Source organism: Zophobas morio, unplaced genomic scaffold (genome assembly GCF_036711695.1).
Source record: "Zophobas morio isolate AGI-343-1 ecotype UQ-CSIRO unplaced genomic scaffold, CSIRO_AGI_Zmor_V1 ptg000044l, whole genome shotgun sequence".
Classification (NCBI taxonomy): Eukaryota; Metazoa; Arthropoda; class Insecta; order Coleoptera; family Tenebrionidae; genus Zophobas; species Zophobas morio.
The window spans coordinates 5,068,058-5,092,470 of NW_026972149.1; the positions used below are offsets into that span (position 1 = coordinate 5,068,058).

The 24,413-nt window shown below is 34.4% G+C and overlaps 1 protein-coding gene across 2 annotated transcripts in view; it reads left to right on the forward strand.

Annotated features, from left to right (window-relative positions):
* The first annotated feature begins 20,990 nt into the window (after window positions 1-20,990).
* The window catches only part of Grh (grainy head), a 95,697-nt gene continuing 92,274 nt past the window's right edge, over window positions 20,991-24,413 (forward strand). For both annotated transcript variants that reach the window (XM_064072300.1, XM_064072301.1), the window contains exons 1-2: window positions 20,991-21,401; window positions 22,745-23,536. In XM_064072300.1, coding sequence (XP_063928370.1) covers window positions 22,887-23,536 — 650 coding nt within the window. In that variant the 5' untranslated portion in view covers window positions 20,991-21,401; window positions 22,745-22,886. The remainder of the gene's footprint in view (window positions 21,402-22,744; window positions 23,537-24,413) is intronic.

Sequence of the window (24,413 nt, forward strand, 5' to 3'; positions counted from 1 at the left end):
AATGTTGAGATTATCAAGATTTAGGCTAGGTGGTAGGATCCAATGACAATTTACTATACGTAGACGGACCTGCAAGTCGAGGCACGGAATTTTCCTCCACGACTGCTATAAATTATTTGTACGGAAGGTTTCATACGACGGCCATCAACTACCAACTTTCGGTTCAGATTTGCAGATTTCTTCTTTTAAATGATATATGATGTCCTTTGGATTCAGAGAATAAACAATAATGTTAAAAATAATCTTTTAAACAAATTTAAATTCAATATATAGTTTGGATAGATTGTTATACAGTTTTTTTAATTCTGCTTATCAAGGGTAAAACCTCGACACGGGTTCATAAACCACAACTACAGGAGTTTCTTATTTTATAAAATTTAATTAATATTTCCAGGGTAATAATCGAACCTGTAGTTTCGGAGATTATCTGTCTAATAAAAATTGACACCAACGACAGACAGACAGACAGACAAATGGAGCCGGGAGACCTAATTTTTGGTACAAGTACTTTGTAAAAAATCCATGAATCAAGCAATTTCTCAATTTTGTGCTTACTCGTTAGTCGAAAAATTTGGTCCAATATCAATTTTAACTACAGTTGATACTCAAAAAACTGATGACGTGATCTCTAAAAAAAATGATTTAATATATTTAGACACAACTTTCGTCACAATCGAACAAAATACGACAAAAGTTTTCCGCTTGTCTGTCGTCTATGTTGATTATAATTCAAGAAATGTATGTGATGAATATCGGGTTGATCGTAAAACACTAAATAAAATTAATCCAATCCTTACCAACATGTGAATGGCGTCACCGCAATATTATGCTTAGTAAATCCAATTTAAATTTTATCAAATATCATAGTCCTGTAGCTGTGGTTTATGAGTTTGTTTTGAATTTTTACTAGTATTTGATAAGATAGGACTGATTTTGGCAATTTTCACATTTTCGACCATTTTTCAACTATTTCTTAAAATTAGTGGAAGACATTTTCTTGTAGATTTCGATATTCGAAGTAGTTTCGGTTTCGTTTCATCGAAAAGTTTCGTCAAAATAGTTCAATATAAAAATTTTGTAAGTGAATAAAAAATTGAAATTATTATTAATTTTTGTTTCATAAAATACAATTATTTTAAGAATGTACTTTTGATTTTTTTATATTTACAGATTTTTTTTTGGGACAATAGGAAAGTCAGGACAAGTCAGGTTACGTTACGTCGAAATCTGTCCCTAAATTTTTTGAAAATTTTTATAAATCTTTTTGGAAAATGATATACTTCACTAACGTAGGTATGCACATTTCGACCCATTTTCCACATTTGAACACATTTTCTCGTAGATTTTGGGTGTAGAAGTCACTTGCGGTCTCATTTCTTCACTTACTCAAACTGTTTTTCCAGAATCGTCCAATGAAATATCGAAATTTTTAGAAATAACAGAAATTTCGAATTTCATAACGAATATTTTCAAAATAGTACCCCATGACCATAAACAGGCTATATTTTTATAATCAGCACGTCGGAACCTATATTTCTGAATTTTTTGGAAATTTTTAAAAAACTTTTTCAAAAATCAAATTTTTCAGCATGAGTAAATCATTTCCCAAAATCAGTTTTATCTTATCAAATATTAGCCCCGCCCACCCACCCTCTATTTTCTTATAAAGTATGCCATCTGCCAAAATTAGTCTTATCTTAGCAAGTACTAGCCCCGCCCACCCACCCCGTTTCCAAGAAAATAGAGGGTGAGTGGGCGGGGCTAGTATTTGATCAGATAGGACTGATTTTGGCAATTTTTCACATTTTCGACCATTTTTCAACTATTTCCGAAAATTTTCTTCTAGATTTCGATATTCAGAAGTATTTTCGGTTTCATTTCTTCGAAAATTCCTAGCGGTTTTTTCAAAATCGCTAATTGAAATATAGCAATTTTTACAGTTTGGTCAAAATAATTCAGTACAAAAATTTTGTACGTAAATAAAAAATTGAAATTATTATTAATTTTTGTTTCATAAAATACAAGAATGTACTTTTGGTTTTTATATATTTACAAAAATTTTTATTCTTTTTTTTATTTGAGACAATAAGAAAGTCAGGACAGATCAGATTACGTTACGTCGAAATCTATGCCATTAAATTTTTTGAAAACTTTTATAAAACTTTTTCAAAAATGAAGTTTTTCACTAACGTAGGTATGCAAATTTCCACCCATTTTCGACCATTTTCGAAATTCAACTGAACACATTTTCTCGTAGATTTTGGGCTGTAGAAGTCACTTTCGGTCTCATTTCTTCAATTACTCAAACTGTTTCCAGTATCGCCCAATGAAATATCGAAATTTTTAGAAATATCAGAAATTTCGAATTTCATAACGAATATTTTCAAAGTAGTGCCTCGTGACCATAAACAGGCTATATTTTTATAATCAGCATGTCGAGACTGAATTTTTTGAGAATTTTTAAACAACTTTTTCAAAAATGTAATTTTTCAGTATGTATTTGTTTTAGAGAGTATGTCATTATCAAATATTAACCCCGCCCACCCACCTTTTATTTTCTTAGAAAGTATGCCATCTGCCAAAATTAGTCTTACCTTAGCAAATTCTAATCCCGCCCACCCACCCTCTGTTTTATTGGAAGGTATATCATTTGCCAAAATCAGTTTTATCTTAGTAAATACTAACCACGCCCACCCTCCCTCTTCTCATTCTAACGACTCATTTTATTTCTGTTCAGTATAGCATCATTTATTTCATTCAAATAAAATGAAGCACTGCAAAAGGAGACAGGGTGGGTGGGCGGGGCTTAATTATGTTTCTGTGTCGAGTGGAAATGGAAACTAATAATAGAATCTAAGATATGAAAAAGTAAAAAAAGCCCAAATTGTCACTTTTTTTCTTACACTATTTGCTATAAAATGTATTTTTTAATTCATGCACCTCCCCTGATTTCTCTATAGTCCCAAATCTTATATAAAATGTGCAAAATATGATCAGTATATTTTCGTAATTTATTATTGCGTTCATATTTGTTAGATTTGCTTATACAGGGTCACTCAAAAAATTATTAAACCAGTCAATTTATTTTATTGAATAAATCAAAAATTGCTAAAGTGAATGCTTTGAAATCTTACAGACGTTTTAAACTCATTACGGTAAATTGTTAATCAAAATAAATCTATTTGTTACAGAGTCTTTTATAAGCAAAAATCGATCTTATCTTAGCAGGTACTAGCCCCGCCTACCATATTCTTATTTTAACGATTTTATATCTGTTCATCAGTATAAGATCAACATTTCATTCAGACCACATACAATGAATTACTAAAATACAGGCGGGGTAAGTGGGCGGAGTTAAAAGTAAAACTGTAAAGTGGCAAGAAACTAATAGGACCTAGGCTGTTAAAGAGAGAAAGAAGAACGCTAATCGTATTTTTTTGTTACACTATTTGCTAAAAAATGCATTTCTTATTTCAGAAGAAAAAAGAATGGGTGGGTGGGCGGGGCTAACTTTACTTTTGTTAAAGTCTTTTATAAGCCAGCAATAGCCCCGCCCAACTACCTCCTCTTCGTTCTAGTGACTACTCGTAATACTGTTAATTATTGTCTTCTTCTGAGAAAATACGAGGGCGAGTGGGCGGGGCTAAGATAAGACTGATTTTGGCAAATGCTCTACCCTCTGAGATAACATTAATTTTTCTGAGATACCCTGTATAGGCAAATTTAAAAAATAATTATCTGTATATTAAAAATAAGTCACAGTATAGACAATATTTTCGAAATTTCACTTAATACATTTTCTTGTAGATTTCGGGCCGCAGAAGTCATATCCGCTTTCACGTCTTCGATAACTCCAATGGTTCTTCCAGAATCGTCCTTTGAAATATATACAAATATGCAAAATCCGCTCAATTTTCGACCAATTTTCAACAAAATTTTCGAAATTTCACAAAATACATTTTCTTGTAGATTTCGGGCCGCAGAAGTCATATCCGCTTTCATTTCTTCGATAACTCCAATGGTTCTTCCAGAATCGTCCTTTGAAATACATATATACAAATATGCAAAATCCGCCCAATTTTCGACCAATTTTCAACAAAATTTTCGAAATTTCACTTAATACATTTTCTTGTAGATTTCGGGCCGCAGAAGTCATATCCGCTTTCATTTCTTCGATAACTCCATTGATTTTTCCGGAATCGTCCTTTGAAACATTAAAAAATATGCAAAATACCCCAATTTTCGACCAATTTTCAACAAAATTTTCGAAATTTCACTTAATACATTTTCTTGTAGATTTCGGGCCGCAGAAGTCATATCCGCTTTCATTTCTTCGATAACTCCAACGGTTCTTCCAGAATCGTCCTTTGAAATTACACAAATATGCAAAATCCGCCCAATTTTCGACCAATTTTCAACAAAATTTTCGAAATTTCACTTAATACATTTTCTTGTAGATTTCAGGCCGCAGAAGTCACATCCGCTTTCATTTCTTCGATAACTCCATTGGTTTTTCCAGAATCGTCCTTGGAAACATTCAAAAATATGCAAAATACCCCAATTTTCGACCAATTTTCAACAAAACTTTCGAAATTTTACAAACTACATTTTGATACTTTCATGTTTTCTCGATATTTCATAATCCCTAGACAAGGCCGTATCTGGGGGGAAACTAGGCGATGCTGAGCTTCCTCTAGATCTAGACAAGTTAGAATTAACCAAATGTGAATTACAACATCGAAAATCAAAATAAAATGTAGTGTTTTATTCAATAAACGGAAATCAGAGCAATAAAAATGTCTGGATCGTCGGCATTGTGATCCGGTTATTGTAATTCGTGGAAAACATCTTTTAGTTTAGTTTCTGTTTCACTTTCACGACTACATGTTGATAAGTGTTATCACTATTAAATTACGAGCAGCATAAATAATTTTTAGTTTAGATAAACAGGGTCGAATTTTAATTTTTTTTGCAAATATCTGAATACCAAATATAGAAATATATTATTTTATAAAATTTGGATAATATTTATTACGCAAAATTTTAAGATGACATCATCAAATAATAGGTGGGAATGAACAGACAAATTTTGGCAAGTGTTTCTTCATGTACACGATATCCCTAAAATGCACATAAAATTACACGGCAATAAATTATAGACGACTGATTTCAGATAGACAGAAACTTTTTCATGCTCCAGTGGTCATGAAACGTCGAAAAAACACGAAATTAGACGTTCGCCCGATGAATCTTATATAGATAAAATTTAGATTAAAATTTTTCATTAAAACATGAAAACAAGGAGAAAAATTAAAAGGATGAAACAAAAATATAAAACTAATTTTTAATTTTGATTCTGTATCGGCATGGTCAGTTCCGAAGCTTATGAGAATCAGTTGAGAAACTTCTATCATTTAATTTGTTGAAGCTACCACAGCCCTCGTGTTATCTAAAATTCCTTCGTTTATCTTTTTCGTGAAGTCTGCCCTCACCTGCCAATTATTTCTTTCCACAAGACCGGGGTTGCACAAAACCGAACCCTTCTCACCGCCACACGAAAACATGCAAAAAACGCCATTGTTTCTAACCCTTGACCTCCACATAGCCGGACATCTGCCAGCGAATCTACGATGCCCTCCATACCACTATCTTCACACAAAAAAGCCAATCGGAATTTATTTGCAAACAGATTTTTCCGTGTAGAACGCAGTCCGATAAGGGAAAATCACATTTCGTTTCCGTTACGTATCATCGTTCCCGTTATTTCGTACCATGACTCGTCTATTTTTCAGTCTCATTTACACTTAACTTATTGGCAGGATATGTTATGCTACACATAAAGGAGAGAAAACGGACATATTTCATATCCTTGACCTTAACGACCATAATTTAAACGGCTATTTCGTTTTGTGACATTTCGAAAAATCATAATTAATAACTACGTAATTATCTCAGCGCAGATCGTAATAAATGATTAATTGCTCGCAGCGTCGAAAAGTGGGAGTGACCCATTTTGATGGCCCACCCTGTATATTGGTGCAATTTTTGTTATTCAAATTGCGACAATTTATTATATGTATTAGTTATGTAGATTCGTGAGTCATGCTAAAAATTTTTCTATTTCAAATTTTATTGTATGCATATTTTATTACACAATCTTATATGTATAGACAACACTGTGCCATTTATTATGCAACGAAATTTTAAATCGTCCTCGTTTCGTTTATTTATTTCTTAATTTTCACATCGACTGAAATAAAAAAGTGTCGAAGATAATGGTAACGCGATTGTATACTTGACCATGACTTTCAGCTCACATACCATTGTTATTTGTTTGACAGTTATCTGTATTTTTTTAAAGCTGTTGAGTGGTTTGATCCTTGAAGAATTGCTCTAATTTTTTTTGGTCAAGCACCGCCTTTTTGCTACAACACATAAGGAAACGTTTGCATTTGCATACTTTAAATAAATATTTATGGCGAGATTTAAAGGTGAGACAAAGTGGTAAAAAGTGATTAATTTTGGATGAAGGTGACTGCCACATAAATAAGTAACGATAAAACTAACAAAAACATAAATTTCGTTTACAAAATCATATTGAGATATTTATTAGTTGTGTTCGCGAGATAATAAATGGTTTTTCAAGAATCGCTCAAGTTTCATAAGAGCTGCTGATAACAATACTAAATCTTTGTGACCATAGGGGAAGGCGGGGTTCGACAGACACACAGGTCATTTTTCTTTGAAAGAATATTTCTGGATGTTTACAGTTACCGTTTAGTAATGTAAGCTACATATTAATTGATTTATTGGTTGACTAGCATTTACGGTGTAGGTAGTTCACGGAAATCATATACTTAAAGGATGTAGAAATTTACAACTGCTCACACCAATTATGCATAGCACGATGCCAAATGATTCAGAAAATTCAGAACAATGACTGATATAATTGTAACAATGAATTACATTTTATCCAACTTAAACAACAAAACAAAAATTTAAATCATCGAATTTGCTGATGTAAATTTAATTTTTGAAAACTGTTTGGATCAAGTTGAAACAAATTTGTTTCTGGTAACTAGTACTTTATGTTAAATAAAACAGTTGGTCTGAAATAAAAAAAATCCAATCTAAAAAAAGTATAAATAATACCAGTAAGGAAAAAAGGTGGCGCATGAGTAGATCACGTTAGCACAACTCTCTAACTATCCCGGGGTTAAAAGAATCAAGGCAGATTCATAAGCCGCAAGTACACGAGTATGTAATTTTATAAACTTAAATAGCATTTACAACGAAAATTTAACGTGACGTCATCAAATTGCTGGTGGGGCCAATTTTCACTACCTACACGATATTCCTACAATACAGTCTAATAGTTTTAGAGATTATTTATCTAATAAAAGTATCGACACAGACGATAGACAGATGGAAACGGAAGATCTACTTTTTCATTCTCTAAGGATAATGGAACGTCTAAAAAGCAGGAAAGTATAGTAGTATTAGGATACTTCATTAGCTTATGCTCGGGAAGTAAAAATTTCATCTTAATAGTTCGAGTCTTGTATGTCAGAAAAAAAGAACAAAAATTTGAACAAATTGGACGATTTTTTTCTTAAAAATCTGGATTAACAAAAACAGAAGTATGTTATTTTATGAAATATAAATAACATTTACTATGAAAAATTTTCCAGTGACGTCATCATATTGTTGATGGGGTTGATTAGACAAATTTTGGTCAACTGTATGATATAAATATGATAAAATTTCACAACAATCAGTCAAGTAGTTCCGGAGATTATCTGCATCCATATTCAAGAAGTCGAAAAACATCCAGAAAATATGAAAGAAGCCATTTGTCCGATGGACCCTATTACAATATTATGCATTAGACAGATAATTTCTGAAACTATTGGAGTGATTGAACCTTTGTTTGGCGATTTACCATGTTTATGACAACTGTAAAGCAAGTGCAAATTTTCCGAGAAATCAGTTTTCTAGTTTCCAAGTAAACTGAAAAATGTTACTTATTTTTTCGCAAAACTAGATGTCGAATATAAAAAATCAAGGCGGATTCATAAACCACAGTTCTATAGATACGCTATTTTATAAAATGTTAATTGTATTTACCATATGAACATCTGCAAAATTTCACAGCAGTTGATTTTATGGTTTCCATGTTAAATTTTAAAATGTTATTTAACGATTTTTTGTCTTAAAACTCTGGATTCACAAAAACAGGAGTATGTTATTTTATGAAATATAAATAGCATTTACTATGAAAAATTTTACAGTGACGTCATCATATTGTTGATGGGATTGATTAGACAAATTTTGGTCAACTATATGATATTCATAAAACACATAAAATTTCACAACAATCAGTCCAATAGTTCCGGAGATTATCTGCATCCATATTCAAGAAGTCGAAAAACATCCAGAAAACATGAAAGAAGCCATTTTTCCGATGGACCCTATTACAGTATTATGCATTAGACAGATAATTTCTGAAACTACTGGAGTAATTGAACTTTCGTTTGGCGATTTACCATGTTTATGACAACTTTAAAGCAACTGCAAATTTTCCGAGAACTCAGTTTTCAAGTTTCCAAATAAACTGAAAAATGTTTCTTATTTTTCCGCAAAACTCCACATATCGGATATAAAAGATCAAGGCGGATTCATAAACCGCAGTTTTATAGATACGCTATTTTATAAAATGTTAATTGCATTTACCACGTGAACATCTGCAAAATTTCACAGCAGTTGATTTTATAGTTTCCAAGTTAAATTGTAAAATGTTATTTAACGATTTTTTTTTCTTAAAAATCTGGATTCACAAAAACCTAAGTATGTTATTTTATGAAATATAAATAACATTTACTATAAAAAAATTTCCAGTGACGTCATCATATTGTTAATGGGATTGATTAGACAAATTTTAGACAACTATATGATATTCATAAAACACATAAAATTTCACAACAATCAGTCCAGTAGTTCCGGAGATTATCTGCATCCATATTCAAGAAGTCGAAAAACATCCAGAAAACATGAAAGAAGCCGTTTGTCCGATGGACCCTATTACAGTATTATGTTTGTATTGATGAGGCTGATACGTGTTTAAACTCCATATTAATTTTAATAATAATGAAAAAACTTTCAGAGTTTAAAAAATATATATTTTTTATAAGTTTTATAAGTTTCTCTTCTGCCTGAAGACGGTACTGTGTACCGAAACACGTGTAGCAGTGACTACAAATATATATTTTTTAAACTCTGAAAGTTTTTTCATTATTATTAAAATAAAAAAACAGTATTATGCATTAGAGAGATAATTTCTGAAACTACTGGAGTGATTGAACTTTCGTTTGGCGATTTACCATGTTTATGACAACTTTAAAGCAACTGCAAATTTTCCGAGAAATCAGTTTTCTAGTTTCCAAGTAAACTGAAAAATGTTACTTATTTTTTCGCAAAACTCTAGATGTCGAATATAAAAGATCAAGGCGGATTCATAAACCACAGTTCTATAGATACGCTATTTTATAAAATGTTAATTGCATTTACCATGTGTACATCTGCAAAATTTCACAGCAGTTGATTTTATAGTTTCCAAGTTAAATTGTAAAATCTTATTTAACGATTTTTTTTTCTTAAAAATCTGGATTCACAAAAACAGAAGTATGTTATTTTATGAAATATAAATAACATTTACTATGAAAAATTTTCCAGTGACGTCATCATATTGTTGATGGGATTGATTAGACAAATTTTGGTCAACTATATGATATTCATAAAACACAAAATTTCACAACAATCAGTCCAGTAGTTCCGGAGATTATCTGCATCCATATTCAAGAAGTCGAAAAACATCCAGAAAACATGAAAGAAGCCGTTTGTCAGATGGACCCTATTACAATATTATGCATTAGACAGATAATTTCTGAAACTACTGGAGTGATTGAACTTTTGTTTGGCGATTTACCATGTTTATGACAACTTTAAAGCAACTGCAAATTTTCCGAGAAATCAGTTTTCTAGTTTCCAAGTAAACTGAAAAATGTTTCTTATTTTTCCGCAAAACTCTAGATAGCGAATATAAAAAATCAAGGCGGATTTATAAACCACAGTTGTATAGATACGCTACTTTATAAAATATTAATTGCATTTACCATGGGAACATCTACAAAATTTCACAGCAGTTGATTTTATAGTTACCAAGTTAAATTGTAAAATGTTATTTAACATTTTTTTTTACTTAAAAATCTGGATTCATAAACCAGAAAAAAATATGTTCTTTAATGAAATATAAATAACATTTACTATGGAAAATTTTCCAGTGACGTCATCATATTGTCTAGATGATATTCATAAATCATTCAACAATCAGTTCAGTAGTTCCGGAGATTATCTGTATCCATATTCCAGAAAACATGAAAGTGGTTATTCGCCGGATGGACCTTATTACAATACGCTGCATTAGATAGATAATCCCCGAAACTACTGGAGTGATTGTTGTGAAATTTTAGAATTGTATCAAACATAAGGGGTACTTTTTAAGTTAACAAATATAAACAGTGTAATCGTCGGAGAGAATTGAAGCTTCTAGTGTTTTTTATGACAGACAGACAGACAGACAAAATATTTTCTGTTTTTGCAGGTTGCATAATTAATTGGGTTTTAAGCAAATTCCTCACTTGTCCCGCTCTCCCCTAATTAAAGAAGGTATGCACTACGACAATTTTGCAAATTCCTTTGAGGGTGTTAGCACGGAGTCCTCTAAAAGTTTGCTATTTACATAAATCTAACAAAGAATTTTCATTTAGTTAATTTGAAAATGTATATTTTAAAATTATGTCAGTTACTTAAACACTTTTTTCAGATAGTTGGAATTTCGACCTGAAAACATTTAATTACAATATTTTAACCTCCGAACAAGAGTGTTTAATAAGGCAATTTAGATGAAAAAAGCTTGAAAAGCCACAAGTTTTTAATATGTAATAAATAAAAAGAAATCTTTTGAAGCGACTGTTGATGATAATAGGTGTACATTAATAGCATGAATTGTTTTATGTTTTGTTCAAGGAGAAGAGACAAAAAAGCTTCAAAGCATGAAATTCTTTTCCTCTCGAGATTTTTATAATGACAGCTCGTACAGACCGAAGAAACTGAAAACGCCTTTGATAATCTTTAACCACCATATGGTGGCTTATAAGGAATGTTAAAGCTAATTAAAACAAATAAATAAAGATTTAATCATCTTTCATGGCTTAAACGCTAGAAAAAGACGTACGTAAAAAAGAAGATCAAAGCGCTTTGGCTTATCCTCGGAAAAGTGGAATAAAGAGAATGAACTCTTAAATTCTTCATTTTAAATGTAACCACCGGATTGGACAATGCGAGTTGTCAGAACGCACATTATGTAAACAGTACCATCGTACATGTATAGAATACAATTTCACGTAGCATTATAAGAAATTGGCAATTCAATTGATCCTTTGCCGAAGCCCGAATCACACAGCGCAACACTGCCGCCACCGCACACGTGATCGCAACCAGACCAAACAGTGAAAAACGAAAGCAAATAATATCGACCGTGAAATTTTAAGCAAGCGTGAAAATAACTAATGATACGGTTTAGTGTTCCATGCCAACTAGATTTTTCTGTATGCACTTATTAACTAGACTTTACCGTGCTCACGTGACTAAAATAGCGAAGAAAAACCTACTCGATGAAGATTTAAGTGTAATTGATGACGAATTCGCGAGAACTGTCGTAAAATGCAAGTAATCATTCTCGGCTTCTCGACTATTTTCCACTCTTGTTTCTTATTATAGACGTAGCTACTTCGCATTTATTTATTGCTTGGATTATACTCATAATATCACTGTTATATTAAATCTTTCATTAATAACACCGAATACAGGAAGACGGCTGTGAAGGAAGAAAGGGATTTGTTGTTTGTTAAAATGACTCTTTTAATGACCGTACCTTGTATAATGATACAAACTGTATAATTTTTTATGCTTAATAAATCTTTATTATGGAACATTCTAATTTACACCCATTACTCACCGTATATGCAATTATTTGATTTTGACATATGGGCTGCAAATTATACATGCTGGTTCAAATTGGAGGGCCACCATTAGAAAACAACATCCGTATATAGAGATATGACCAGCATCAAGAATAATTACACACCGTCTTACAACCATAAAATAATACATCTACAGACTGTCGCATACATTATATTTCAAGCCATTTCTCCCATATCGATAAATCTAGTGCCACTGAACAGACATTCGGACCACTCTATATGGATATTTATATTATATTTTAAAATAGGTTTCTTTTATAAAATAGACTAATTTTATTTCTCTCTCGTCTCACATCTTCCATGGTCATTGAAGTACAGTCCAACAAATCCAGCGTGTCCGAAAAATGATAAAATTTGGTTTCCAGAAATAAAGGCAGATTCATAAACCACAACCTACGGAAGTATGTATGTCTTTTATAAACATTAAATTTTATTCACTATGAAAATTTTTTACGGGCCGTTATCACAAAATAGGCAGATAGACGACTGTTTTTATCTGATTTTTGTCAGAGAACCAACTAGGACCATTATTTATTAAACAGAGTATTGATTCTTGGTCTCTGAAAAGGGGTTTTTTAAAAAATTTCAACAAATTTCATTTTTGATTTGAGAAGTTTGATTTTTGATTATTATTATTTGATGTTTCACTAGGGAGAAATTTTATTTAGTTCTTCATAATTGTATTTTCACTAATTTTGTTTCGTTTTGCAAAACCTTTAAATGTGATCTTTTTGATCTAAAAATTGTATGCCAAATGTTTGGTTCTCAGGTTATTTATTTATTTATTTATATATTTTTTTAATTATTATTGTGTTTATCTTTTGTTTAATTGTATTCATTTATTCTGAAAAAAATCATCTTAATTAATGGAGAATGAAGATCAAGCACTGCGAACATTGGATATGAAAGTTACGAATATAAAAAGAGACAAAATAATAAATTTACTTGCAGAACTTTCCTCGTCTCTGAAGTACAGTTAAATAAATCCAGTTGTTTAGAAAAAAAAAAATTATGCTATTATGTGACTAAAGAAACTTTAAACAATAAAAATTATAATGATAAAGGCGGATTCATAAAATACCAGTATAGGAGTATTTTATTTAAAAAAAATTGCAATCGTATTTACTATTCAAAATTTTAAGGTGGTGTCACTATACCGGGTGTCTGAAAAATGACGGACGTTATGTACGGGGGTTTCGGGAGTCAGAGAAAAATAATAAAACAATTCTTTATGATGTGCATTATTACTAATAAAACAAGCTGTTATTTTTCATTAATAAATAAATAAAAAAAAAATTTAATAACACCTTTATAAATTATAAACAAAAACAAAACCAACAAAAGAAAAAATCTATTAAAGCATATCGAACTAAACATAGGGATGTTCAAAATTCCTGCCTTGTGCATATAAGTAAGCTCGTAATGTTTGCAAATTTTTTGATTTTTTGTAAAAGTTAGTCATCAATATTTGCTAAGATAAAACTGATTTTGGCTAATGACATATCGTATACGAAAAGAGAGGGTGGGTGGGCGGGGCTAGTAGATAAGACTAATTTTGGCAAATGATATACCCTCTAAGAAAATGAATGATAGAGGGTATATCATTTGGCAAAATCAGTCTTATTGTGGCAAGTACTAGCCCCACCCACCCGCCCTTTGTTTTCTTAGAAGGTATGTTATTTGGCAATATCAACCTTATCTTGCCAAGCAGTAGCCCCGCCCACCCACCCTTTATTTTCTGTTTCTATCCTCTAAGAAAATGAAGGGTAGAAAGTATATCGTTTGGCAAAGTCAATCTTATCTTGCCACCCACCCACCCGCCCTTTACTTTCTTAGAGGGTTCGTTATTTGGCAATATCAGCCTTATCTTGGCAAGCAGTAGCCCCGCCCACCCGCCCGCTCTTTATTTTCTTGGAGGGTATGTTATTTGGCAATATCAGCCTTATCTTCAGAAGCACTAGCCCCGCCCACCCGCCCTTTATTTTCTTAGAAGGCTAGTACCTGTAGATAAGACTGATTTTGGCTAATGACATTCTCTCTAAGAAAAGAGAGGGTGGGTGGGCGGGGCTACTACCTGCTACGATAAGACTGATTTTGGCAAATGACATACCCTCTAAGAAAAGAAAGGGTGGGTGGGCGGGGCTAGTAACTGCACAAATAAGACCGATTTTGGCAAATGATATACCCTCTAAGAAAATTGAGGGTGGGTGGGCGGGGCTAATACGTGTTAAGACTCATTAACCCCGCCCACCCACCCCGCCTGCATTTCAGTGATTTTATCTGCTCCAAATGAAAGATGGATCTTATACAGAACACAAAAAATCGTTAGGGCGGAGCTAGTATTTGCTAAGATAAGACTGATTTTATCAAATGACGTATCCTGTAAGAAATTTAATGCAATTATTATAAGAAAAGCCACTAGAGGCTCCAAAATACTTTCAAATTCTTTCCAAACAGGAATACTTAGAATCTCAAGATTGTTTTATATTTTAAAAAATTTAAAAAAAATGGAAATTTAGGACTCATTAAACGTCGAGAAAACATGAAAGTTTGCATTCGCCCGATAGACCGCTTTACGATATTCCTTAGCTTACGCTTGGTAATTAAAAAGAGATTATGGCAGGCAAAATCGACGGTAAAATTTAAAAATATTTTGAGAATTTTTTTCTCTTATAAATGGAGCAAAAAAAGCAAAATCGTAATTGGAGTACGGTATGTGAAAAGATTTTGATAATAATAATAAAAAAATTAAACATCAGACTTTCAAAATTTTCCTGTTAACTTATGCATTAAAAAGATACATCGAATGGCTAAGGAGTCTTTGAAAAATGAAAAAAAAAAATATTTTGGGATAACCAACGGAAAAAATGTATTCTCAATTTCTCAGTACATGCTTAACTTCGACTGTTTATATTTCAAAAGAATTCGACTATCAGATCACAAGCATCACCGGTGGCATTTGTGTTAAAACAAAATGAAAATTGACTGATTTTGTCTCCTCAATATTTTTTGCGGAAGGTATAATATAAACGAATAAATTTTGATTAACGATTTATCAACTTCAAAATTAAATTGTAAAATGTTTTTATAGAATTTTGATTTTTTTCCTAAGACTCTAGATGTCTAGGCCAAGAACTCAACACAAATTCATAAACCACAAATATCTATATCTCATATTTTATAAAATTTAAGTAACATTGACTGCCATATCTAATAAAAATTGACACAGACAGATAGGGATCGAGAAAACATGAAAGTAGTCATTCGTTGGGTAGACCCTATTACAATACTCGAACATGTTTTCAATTGTATAGTGAGAAAAATTAACAATTTAATAGAAAAGCTGAAGGATAAATTAAAAAAAAATAATGCAAGAAGTCATATACATATAGGACGAAGAATGATAAACAATAAAACAAGAAAGGTACAAAATCTGTAGTAAATAAATCATCTTTAATAATTACAAACACACTAGCTTGTGGGCATTATTGAGCTCTAATCGATCTATCAATATATCGCTTTTATTTATTTTGACGGATAAAAAAATATCTACAACTAATCGCCTTCAACTTTGGACTTTACGAACATCATTAACATTATTTTTTTATATATGCGAGGTAATTATGATTTATAACAATTAATCGTAATAATAATTATTACATATGAAAATGGATATAACTATAAATTTAAAATAGAACGGTATATCTATAGTCCATTCATTAGATAAAATACTTGATGAAGAGGTTGAATTTATTGTGGAAAAAGAAGAAGAAGAAGAAAGTAAATTGTTAGAAACGAATACTAATATCTAAATGGCAAAGTTCTCTCACGAACATGTCAAAAATATGAAATCATTAACAAATAATCTCGTTTCCGTTAGTTTTTCACTGTTTAAAGTTTAAATAAAAAAGACCTAATTTATTAGCAGGCAGTAAACAAACAAAAATACGAAGACAATGGCAAAAGGAGTTATGTAAAGTGGAGGTGAATTTGCAACGAAATAAAAAAGTTATACCTAATAGAAGTAATAATAGCGTCTATAACAATATAGCAGTGAATTTTATATGTCACACTTTTGGAAAAATATTTGAACTTAAGGATAATGAATAAAGTTGGTTTATAATATAGTGTCTATAGTTAAGTCTGAAGGTTCCAGAACAAGAAAAAACATGTATATGTATATATAAACTGGTCAGTGTTCGTTTAGTAATGTTATTACCACAATAAGCATAAGTCGTCGATGTTCTAAAACCTTATTAATTGGATGTTGTGGGTGTAATTATTTTTTGTGGAATTTCCACTGTCGTTTCATATAAACAATGTCTGCCGGAGCATATAAAGATGGCGGTCGTTTACCCGCTATCAGCAGTTAATATCGTATTGGATATGTCGTTATTGATATTCTGAGATCGTCGAAACGTCAGTGGATGTCATTATAGCCACGCATTGCAGTGTTTTGCGAAGCTGGATCGCCGTTGCAACATAGCTGCACATTTTTACTTGGACATACAATTATCCGTCTACATACGTGGTGCGTGAAGCGATTTTCTTAAACACGAATTCAAAATGGCGGACAAATGTTAACTACTTTCTTACGTTAGTTTTGTAGTGGTTTTTTATGGCATCCCTAGAGTGACATAGAGCAGCATTACACGCTTTTATCTTTCTAATTGATGGAAAAGTTTTAATTATAAAACAATCAGATATGTCCGACAGGTCATTAAAAGAAAACGTAATGGTTCGCATGAAGAGGAAACAAAAAACGCACATAGGCCGGTCGGCGGTGAAATATTTTGGAAATGACCGAAGAATGATTCGCAAGTTTCGAAACGTTTTTGTCTAATAAGTCATGTTAAATTATGCACATCGTGAGTAGAGGCACCTGTCAAAAACTGTAACATTTAATTATTATATAAATATTTATCTGTGTAAATTATCGCTTGCGTTTTTTGCTGCAGTCAACCGGTCCAGCAGTCAGTAAAAATATTGACATTTACAATGTTAATTTTAGTTGAATAAATACGGCTCTACAATTATACCCACATGGCGGAGAAGAATTTTTTGTTGAAAGTTGGAAATAAAAATAAAGAAGTACCCTAAAGAGAATGTGTGGCAACATACCAGACGTGCCGACGAATTCACATTTGCTTTCGGCTCAAAAACCACAAAGATTCTTAAGCGAGATAGTATGGACGTATAAGGTGTATATAGCAACGCAGACAAATATTAAAAGTGTCCACTTTATCTAATCGACGATCGTGCGGAGAGGAAAGGTTGCGGCTTATACCCCAAAAATATTTTATAAATCATATATTCATAACCTTAAACACACTAATTTCATGCATGATAATATCTAGACGGAGTCTGCTTGAAAATGTGAAGGCCACTGAAGGACATGTTTACTTAACCACGCCACTGAACTGTATTTTCTTATAAAAATAACACCATTTCAGATATAAAATTCATTAGTTCACTCTTAACTACGCTGCTACCAATAAATCTGATTTGATCATAGATTAGACTAATGTCGAAATAAATCTATCAAACTTAACATTTTCATGGCTTTCTAAATCTTTATCCGACATTTTACACACAACATTTCGAAATGTACAAAAAGACACACACGTACGCAACATATTCTACCATTTTTTTCTTTTTAATCCTCGTATCGTGGTCACTGAATAAAAGACGTACTTGACCTTTTCTCAAAACGATCATTTTACAAGCGACGCAAAGAAAAAGGCGCAATTAACCCCACCCATGTGTTTATCGCAAGGAATATCACACTGCACATTTGATTAATGTGCAGGGAGACAGTTAAATCACTCCTTTTTGCAAAAACAAAACCAAAGACGTGCCAAAATGTGGTCTTTCGATACAATGTTTTTGGGTTTTATAAAAATTTACAACTAAGCGGACATTTTGAATTAGTTTTGTAAAATTCATCGAATACATTCACTTGTATTACGTTTTAATGTAAATGACATTTTTACAATACAACATCTCCCACTTTTTAATTACCTAATCTTCTTAGTTCCTCAAACAACACATATTCATTAGAAAATTATGTAAAAATTATATTAAACATACTCTGTAATGGACGAGTGATGTTATACAATCAAAAGATAATTAAATTTATACTGTGTCTGCTGGTAACCATTTTTATCCCGGTTTTAGCGTGTGATTGTATTGATGTCGTAGTTTTGATGACTACATCCCCTTTAAAAATTTATCGAAACACGATAGACCATTATGAAAAATCTTTGTAAGAAGTGTAAAGCAACTTCACGGTTTCCACTAAACCCAAAACACGTCCTTAACATAAATATAACTTTTCCTTTCCGGGTTTTTGTTCGGAACTATAAAAATTCATTGAAAACACGTAATTATCAATGAATTTTTTTGTGAAGATAGTTAAAATATTCATGAATTCTGGAAACCGCATTCAAACTTGATTAAGTAACCTTAATCATCTGTGTTACACAAAGATTTTTTTATTTATATTATCAACGATTTAAACTTGGGCTAAATTGTCCTAATCACAACAAAATAAAGAAAAAATGGTGCCCGATCCAACAATGCCGCCTTGTTTCAGAGTTTTGAAATGAAAACCCGGGTTTTTTAATGCTTCATTCAGCTCTCGGGATACTTGTCTGAAGCTTTATTTGATTCATGACATGGTCCATTCGATTTTAATCCAGTAGATCCGACCGTCTCGATCTGGTTCCTTAGGATTATTAGGACCATTACGTCCACCGGCCCCGCAAGCCAAATAGATTTGCTTAAATTGCAAAAACTGAACTAGAGTCACGTAATACTAGACAGTCTGTTCAGTTTAGCGTGGTGGAAAAAACAAAAGGTAAAAACGAGACGGTTGGGCTGAGGTCTTTACAGTTGTGCTCTTTACTTTATCGAAACTTGAGTTTAAAAAGTTGACCGAAATATTACTTATGACAAAAATTCAAGGTATACATATAAATTATATTTAAGCAGTAATTAAAACGTTATTTTCACACAAGGAATGTTTTCACATTTTGTTCCTGATTGTTGTTTCGTGTTTTATTTCCTCAAAACGATCCCTGAGTGAAACTGAAAATTTTTATTTATTTGTGAAAAAAAATAATTAAGCTTGAAGAAACGCTTTGATATCAAGATACATAAAACTAATCGATGTCTCTATTTTTTGTTAGCTTATCTACTTTGAATGCAAAGTGTTATATTACTAGTAACACTTTTAATGAGTTGCAGCATCTGCTTTAACAGGTTTAAAATATTTTAAATAATTTTTCAGTGAGAACATTTGAAGTCATCGCAAGTATTGCATAAAAATTCCTGGAACTATTTAATTAAAACTACAGACCAGTACAAATATATTTTGTGTTTCTTTTGTGTCTTTGTCACAGATCCTGTAATAAGATCTTTTACCTGGACTCGACAACCCTAGGTTGTGCACAAAAAACAAAATCAAATATATAAATAGTGACTAATAAGATTTGAGTGTTTACAATAATGGTGACTGGAGAAAAAGTCATTGTAGAAGTGGCAGCCCGAGCTGTGGTTATTGTTCCATTGTCCAATGACTATTACTAAAAACGAGGTAATTTGCGTCTTAAAATCGGTATTCAAACCTAATTCCTTTGTGTATTTTGTATGCAGCAGCAATATATTTTTGAAACAGTGCCTTAAGTATGATGGCTCTCATTAAATATTGGACGAATATAACCTATCTACCTGTTTATTTTTTGTTAGTGCTTTTATCTCTGTCGTGTTTCTCCTTGGTCCAGAATGTTCTCTCTTAGCTCCATCAGAGCTTCGTGGTAAACAACCGAGATCTCACTAAAGTTACGGACGCCCATTAGTTGAGATTTTTTATGGTTATTTTCTTAACCCTTTCGTTTTAGGATGGTACAGCCTGATGAAAGTTTTTGTTTGTATAGGTCAATAGCAGGTGTTACAAGTGCGACAAATACGCGACAATTACTCAAACAACGTAACACGCTACTGACCACAAAGACCCGAACGAACAACAAAGACTTAACCTGCAATAAATAAAAATTAACATTCAATTAATCTTGTATAAATTTTATTCAAATGTGTACCGTCTATACAAAAAGTTGATTTATAACACACCTCCTAAATCAGTTTCAGGTAATTTTATCTGTTTTCTTGCACGCAGAGTACGATTGGCGAAACGGTTTTTTGTTTTTAGTGTCTCTAGTGTACTTTACTTAGTTACCTATCGATTAGTATTAAATTTTGAACGAGTTGTATGTCGAGTTTTGTTTTAATTGTTTAGTGTGTTGGTGCTAGTGTTAAAAATATGGATTATGCGGTTCTGTGGTGACAGTTCGTCTTCTAACGCACCATTGAAATTTCCACGTCGATGTTAGTATCTCGACACGCACGAGCGTCGGTTCGAGCAATCGAAGTGTGATCGGCTTATACATAATTAGATCTAGTATTTGGGGGTGGCGTGTGACGGCGGTAGTGTTGAAACGTCAAAATCAACAATACTTTTAACACGCACTATAGGCGCGCGCAGTATTTGAGAATGCTGGAATAGCTCGAGGCATGTCTGGGATTATACTTTTACTTCTTATTGTTCCTATTTTACGTCATTCTTTTTTCGATCGTTTTATTTCCCTCCTCTGTGTTGTTCTCTGTTGTTGCCATAGGATATCTGAGTCTGTTTGATCGTCGAGTCATGCAGGTGAAACTGTTGTCGTCTTTGTCGTTCCGAGGCGGTCGGCGTGACGCCGTCCTTGTCGTCCGTCGAGATTCCCGCGATATACCTGGACAGCGGCCATGATTCCACAGTGTTCGATGCTGCCCTCGCACTCAGCTGAGTGGAATCAGCGGCGCCCAATCGGACTCCCACGTGTGACTTAAGTTCACTTTTCTTAAGTGCGTGCGAGCAAGACGGGGCGAGTTGTCGGGTGCTGTCGCTGCGGGGGCCCGGAGGCGACTCGGCTACGAACACAGCGAGCGGCCTTCGAAGCAAGCAAAGACGAACGTCGCACCGGTCAAGGCGCGTTTCGGCGAGTCCGAGAAAGACGGAGCGCCCAGCGCGCAGCCGAGATGGTCTTTACCTTCGATTGGCTTTGAGCTGCCGCAACTAACAGTCAGTAGAGTATTAGTTCGAAACACCTGTAGACGCTAGCATGTGATTGAATGTAGAATCCCGACTGATACAGCAAAAAGCATGTTGTCACAACGTGGTGGACACGAACCTGTAGGGCAGTGTGTCGTGTAGTGAGTTTTGTGGTCTTCGTAACAAAGGAACTCCATTCCCCACGCGAGGTAATTCGCTTTAGCTAAAACAATCGCACTTGGAAATTTATCCGAGCTTAATGTAACGTCCACAACACAAACAACCACGTTGTCGTCCAGACACGAATCCACCGAAACTAGTTTGTATTAAGAATCCGCACACTTAATTGGTCAGGTTATGGTGCTAGTCGTAAGCGTGCTCACTTGCACCTAGTTGTTTTCAATATTGAACGATTACAATAGTACCTGTTATCCAGAAGCCGGCAGACCTGTTCATCAACTATTGCTCACACTTGATCTTGAATGGCGACTCGGTACGCCCCTACTAGTTTACCTGGTCTGCCCTTGCACTCGTCTGTCATCTTTTGGCGCCGCTCGTCTAGCACCATGCAACAACAACCACCGAAGTCTCCTCGATAATCCTAATTCGATTAAGCCACCAATCGACTTACGCCGCCTTCGATAAGCGCCGATAGTTAAACGCGATTGGTTCTGATGCCGTACATGAATTTCAAATTAGAAGACGTGTACGTGCATACCAAACACCCGCCGATGCCGACCGACGTAAATATAAACGATAAACGTTCCGATTCTTCTGCAGATAAAGCAAAAATGAATTATCAACACCACCCATGCAGACGGAACCCCGTCAAACGTGCACGTGCCGTCGTCCCTCGCCCATTATTTTATGACATCGAAATTTTAAATGCAAATCTCGCTTACGTTATTCCATACTCAGGCGATAAATCACTCGAAGTATACGCAAATATGTGGAAACTGCGCCTGTTTCAAGTGCCGTTTTGGCATTAGCGCGTTGGTATATATGTATATACCCCCCGTGAGTACAGAACCCATTGCAGTTGTGCATATACAGTTATCCGTCGAAGTGAGGAACCGGTTGTAGCCACCCCCTCGGCCAAGTTGCGCTGAAACGGTGCTAAAGTGACGGCAGACGACTTCTCTTCTTGGGCCGGCGGCAGCAGGCCAGGGAGATTGCTGGGCTGTGGAGCGGCTTCCATATGGCCGTCAAACCAGCTCTGGCACGTGGAGGTTCCGGTTTGCTACCGTCTACCTCTACTGTTTACTGCCATGCCACCTCCTCCGGCTCCGGCGGACACCTTCCCGCCTCTAGCCGGGTTTTCTCATCTTCGACGACCGGACTTTTTTGGATCTTCCAAAATAATAGACTTGATCTAAACCGGTACTTGTAGTAAACATGAATCGGTTGTAGTACGACCAGAACGTCTTCACTCTTTGCAGCATGGCGCGCCGCCGGGACCCTGATGACCGACTTTGACGCGTTTTCCTCACATCTTCACCCTCATTCGTTCCTTTTGAATTTTGCCAATTTCTTTTTTGTTTCTTTTTTTTAGATAACTCACCAGTCGGACGAGTGCATGTCGCTCCGGGTTAGCCAAAAATTCAGCCATACAAGTGCCATATTAGCGAACGTTGATACGTAAAAAAGTGCAATCGCGTTAAGTGACTGTGATAAAAACTCGAATAGATGCCATAATGACTCGTCGTAACATGGAAGACATGCCTCTGAATTCTTCACCATCTCTCGAAGCCGACGGCAGTATGATGTCTCCTCCTCCACCGCAAGCTTCACCAGCTGATCGTTCGCCGAACCAAGAGGCTCCCGAATCGCCGGCGATGCTCGCGACGATGACACCAGTCAACGTCATCGAATTAAAGAAGGAAATGGAGGAAGAAAGTGCCATGGGGAGGGCCCCGCTTTACGCTCAAGTTAAAACCGAAGTTATTTCGTACGACAAAGACGAACTCTATGCTCAAAGTATCCAGGACAAAAACGACACACCCATAGACTTAATTTACGAAGATGGCAACAAGACCGTCATTTACACCACGGCATTTGATCAAAAGAGCCTCGAGATTTATTCGGCCGATAATGGCGGCGACATTACGATTAATAACTTAAGTGCCCATCAGATACACGGGGGGCAAATCGCGGACGGGTTGATCGACGGAAACTCAAGCACGATTACGGGGGGCGAATCGAGCGGGAGCCCCCCCGGGACAGTGTCAGTGGTACTTCAAGGGAACCAAGGACTTTTACAGTATCCCGCTCAAGCTCAAGTGCCCACGGTTCTCGTGCTCTCGGAGATGACAGAGGACGAGGGGGTGCCCGTCATTGGACTCAGGTAAGTCACTAACCCTGTCCACCTTTAATGACACCTTAAATAACCCAAACGAAACTATTTTATCCGACAACAACTTTCGACCGCAAAATGAATCATTTACCATTCGTTACCCCCTGGCGGGCGGGCACAGGTATCGCCGGCCGAACGTTCTAGTGTCTTCAAATAACAATCTCTACGCCAAATAATTAAAAATGAATAAATCAGAGACGGTTTTCACAGACAAATTAAACGATTACGACGACACTGTTGTCAAATTTACGTGGAAAATCGAAGCTGGCGTCAACTTTGATTTAAGTGTCATTAAACGCGGATTGATTGTCAAGGTCGACTAAGGTCACTGATGCGATTCTAACGTCTTCAACTCACGTCAGTTATTAGAAAATAATTAAAAAGTTGTAGCTCCTCTTCCCGCACCGACAACCTCTCAAATTCAAATTTTATGTCAGATTAAGTTGATCGCAGGAGGCGATTTCACAGCCGTCTAGCTCGAGCAATGTAAAAGAGGCAACGAGGCAACGCCATACTTTGGCTGGGCCTTACAAATATTTCAAGGTTAAATATTATAGTCTAATAACTGACTGTTGCTGCGACTACAACTAATTGTTAGTTGGTTTCTTTATTATACCGTAACGTCGGCAACGTCGGCCAATTCGGTTTACGTTGTTTAAAAAAAAATTCGAACGCCTTATATTATCTAGCGTTACTCTGTGTGGCAGCCCATATTTTAAGTAGTTGCGACATCAGTTATAGGTTCAAGAATTCAAACGTTTAACTTTCATATTCAAATGTATCCTTTTCTGTTTCATTTATGTGTTTGTAGCAAAGATACGTTTGCGCTGGATATATTTAACATGGACCAGCGATTTTTAATGTATTA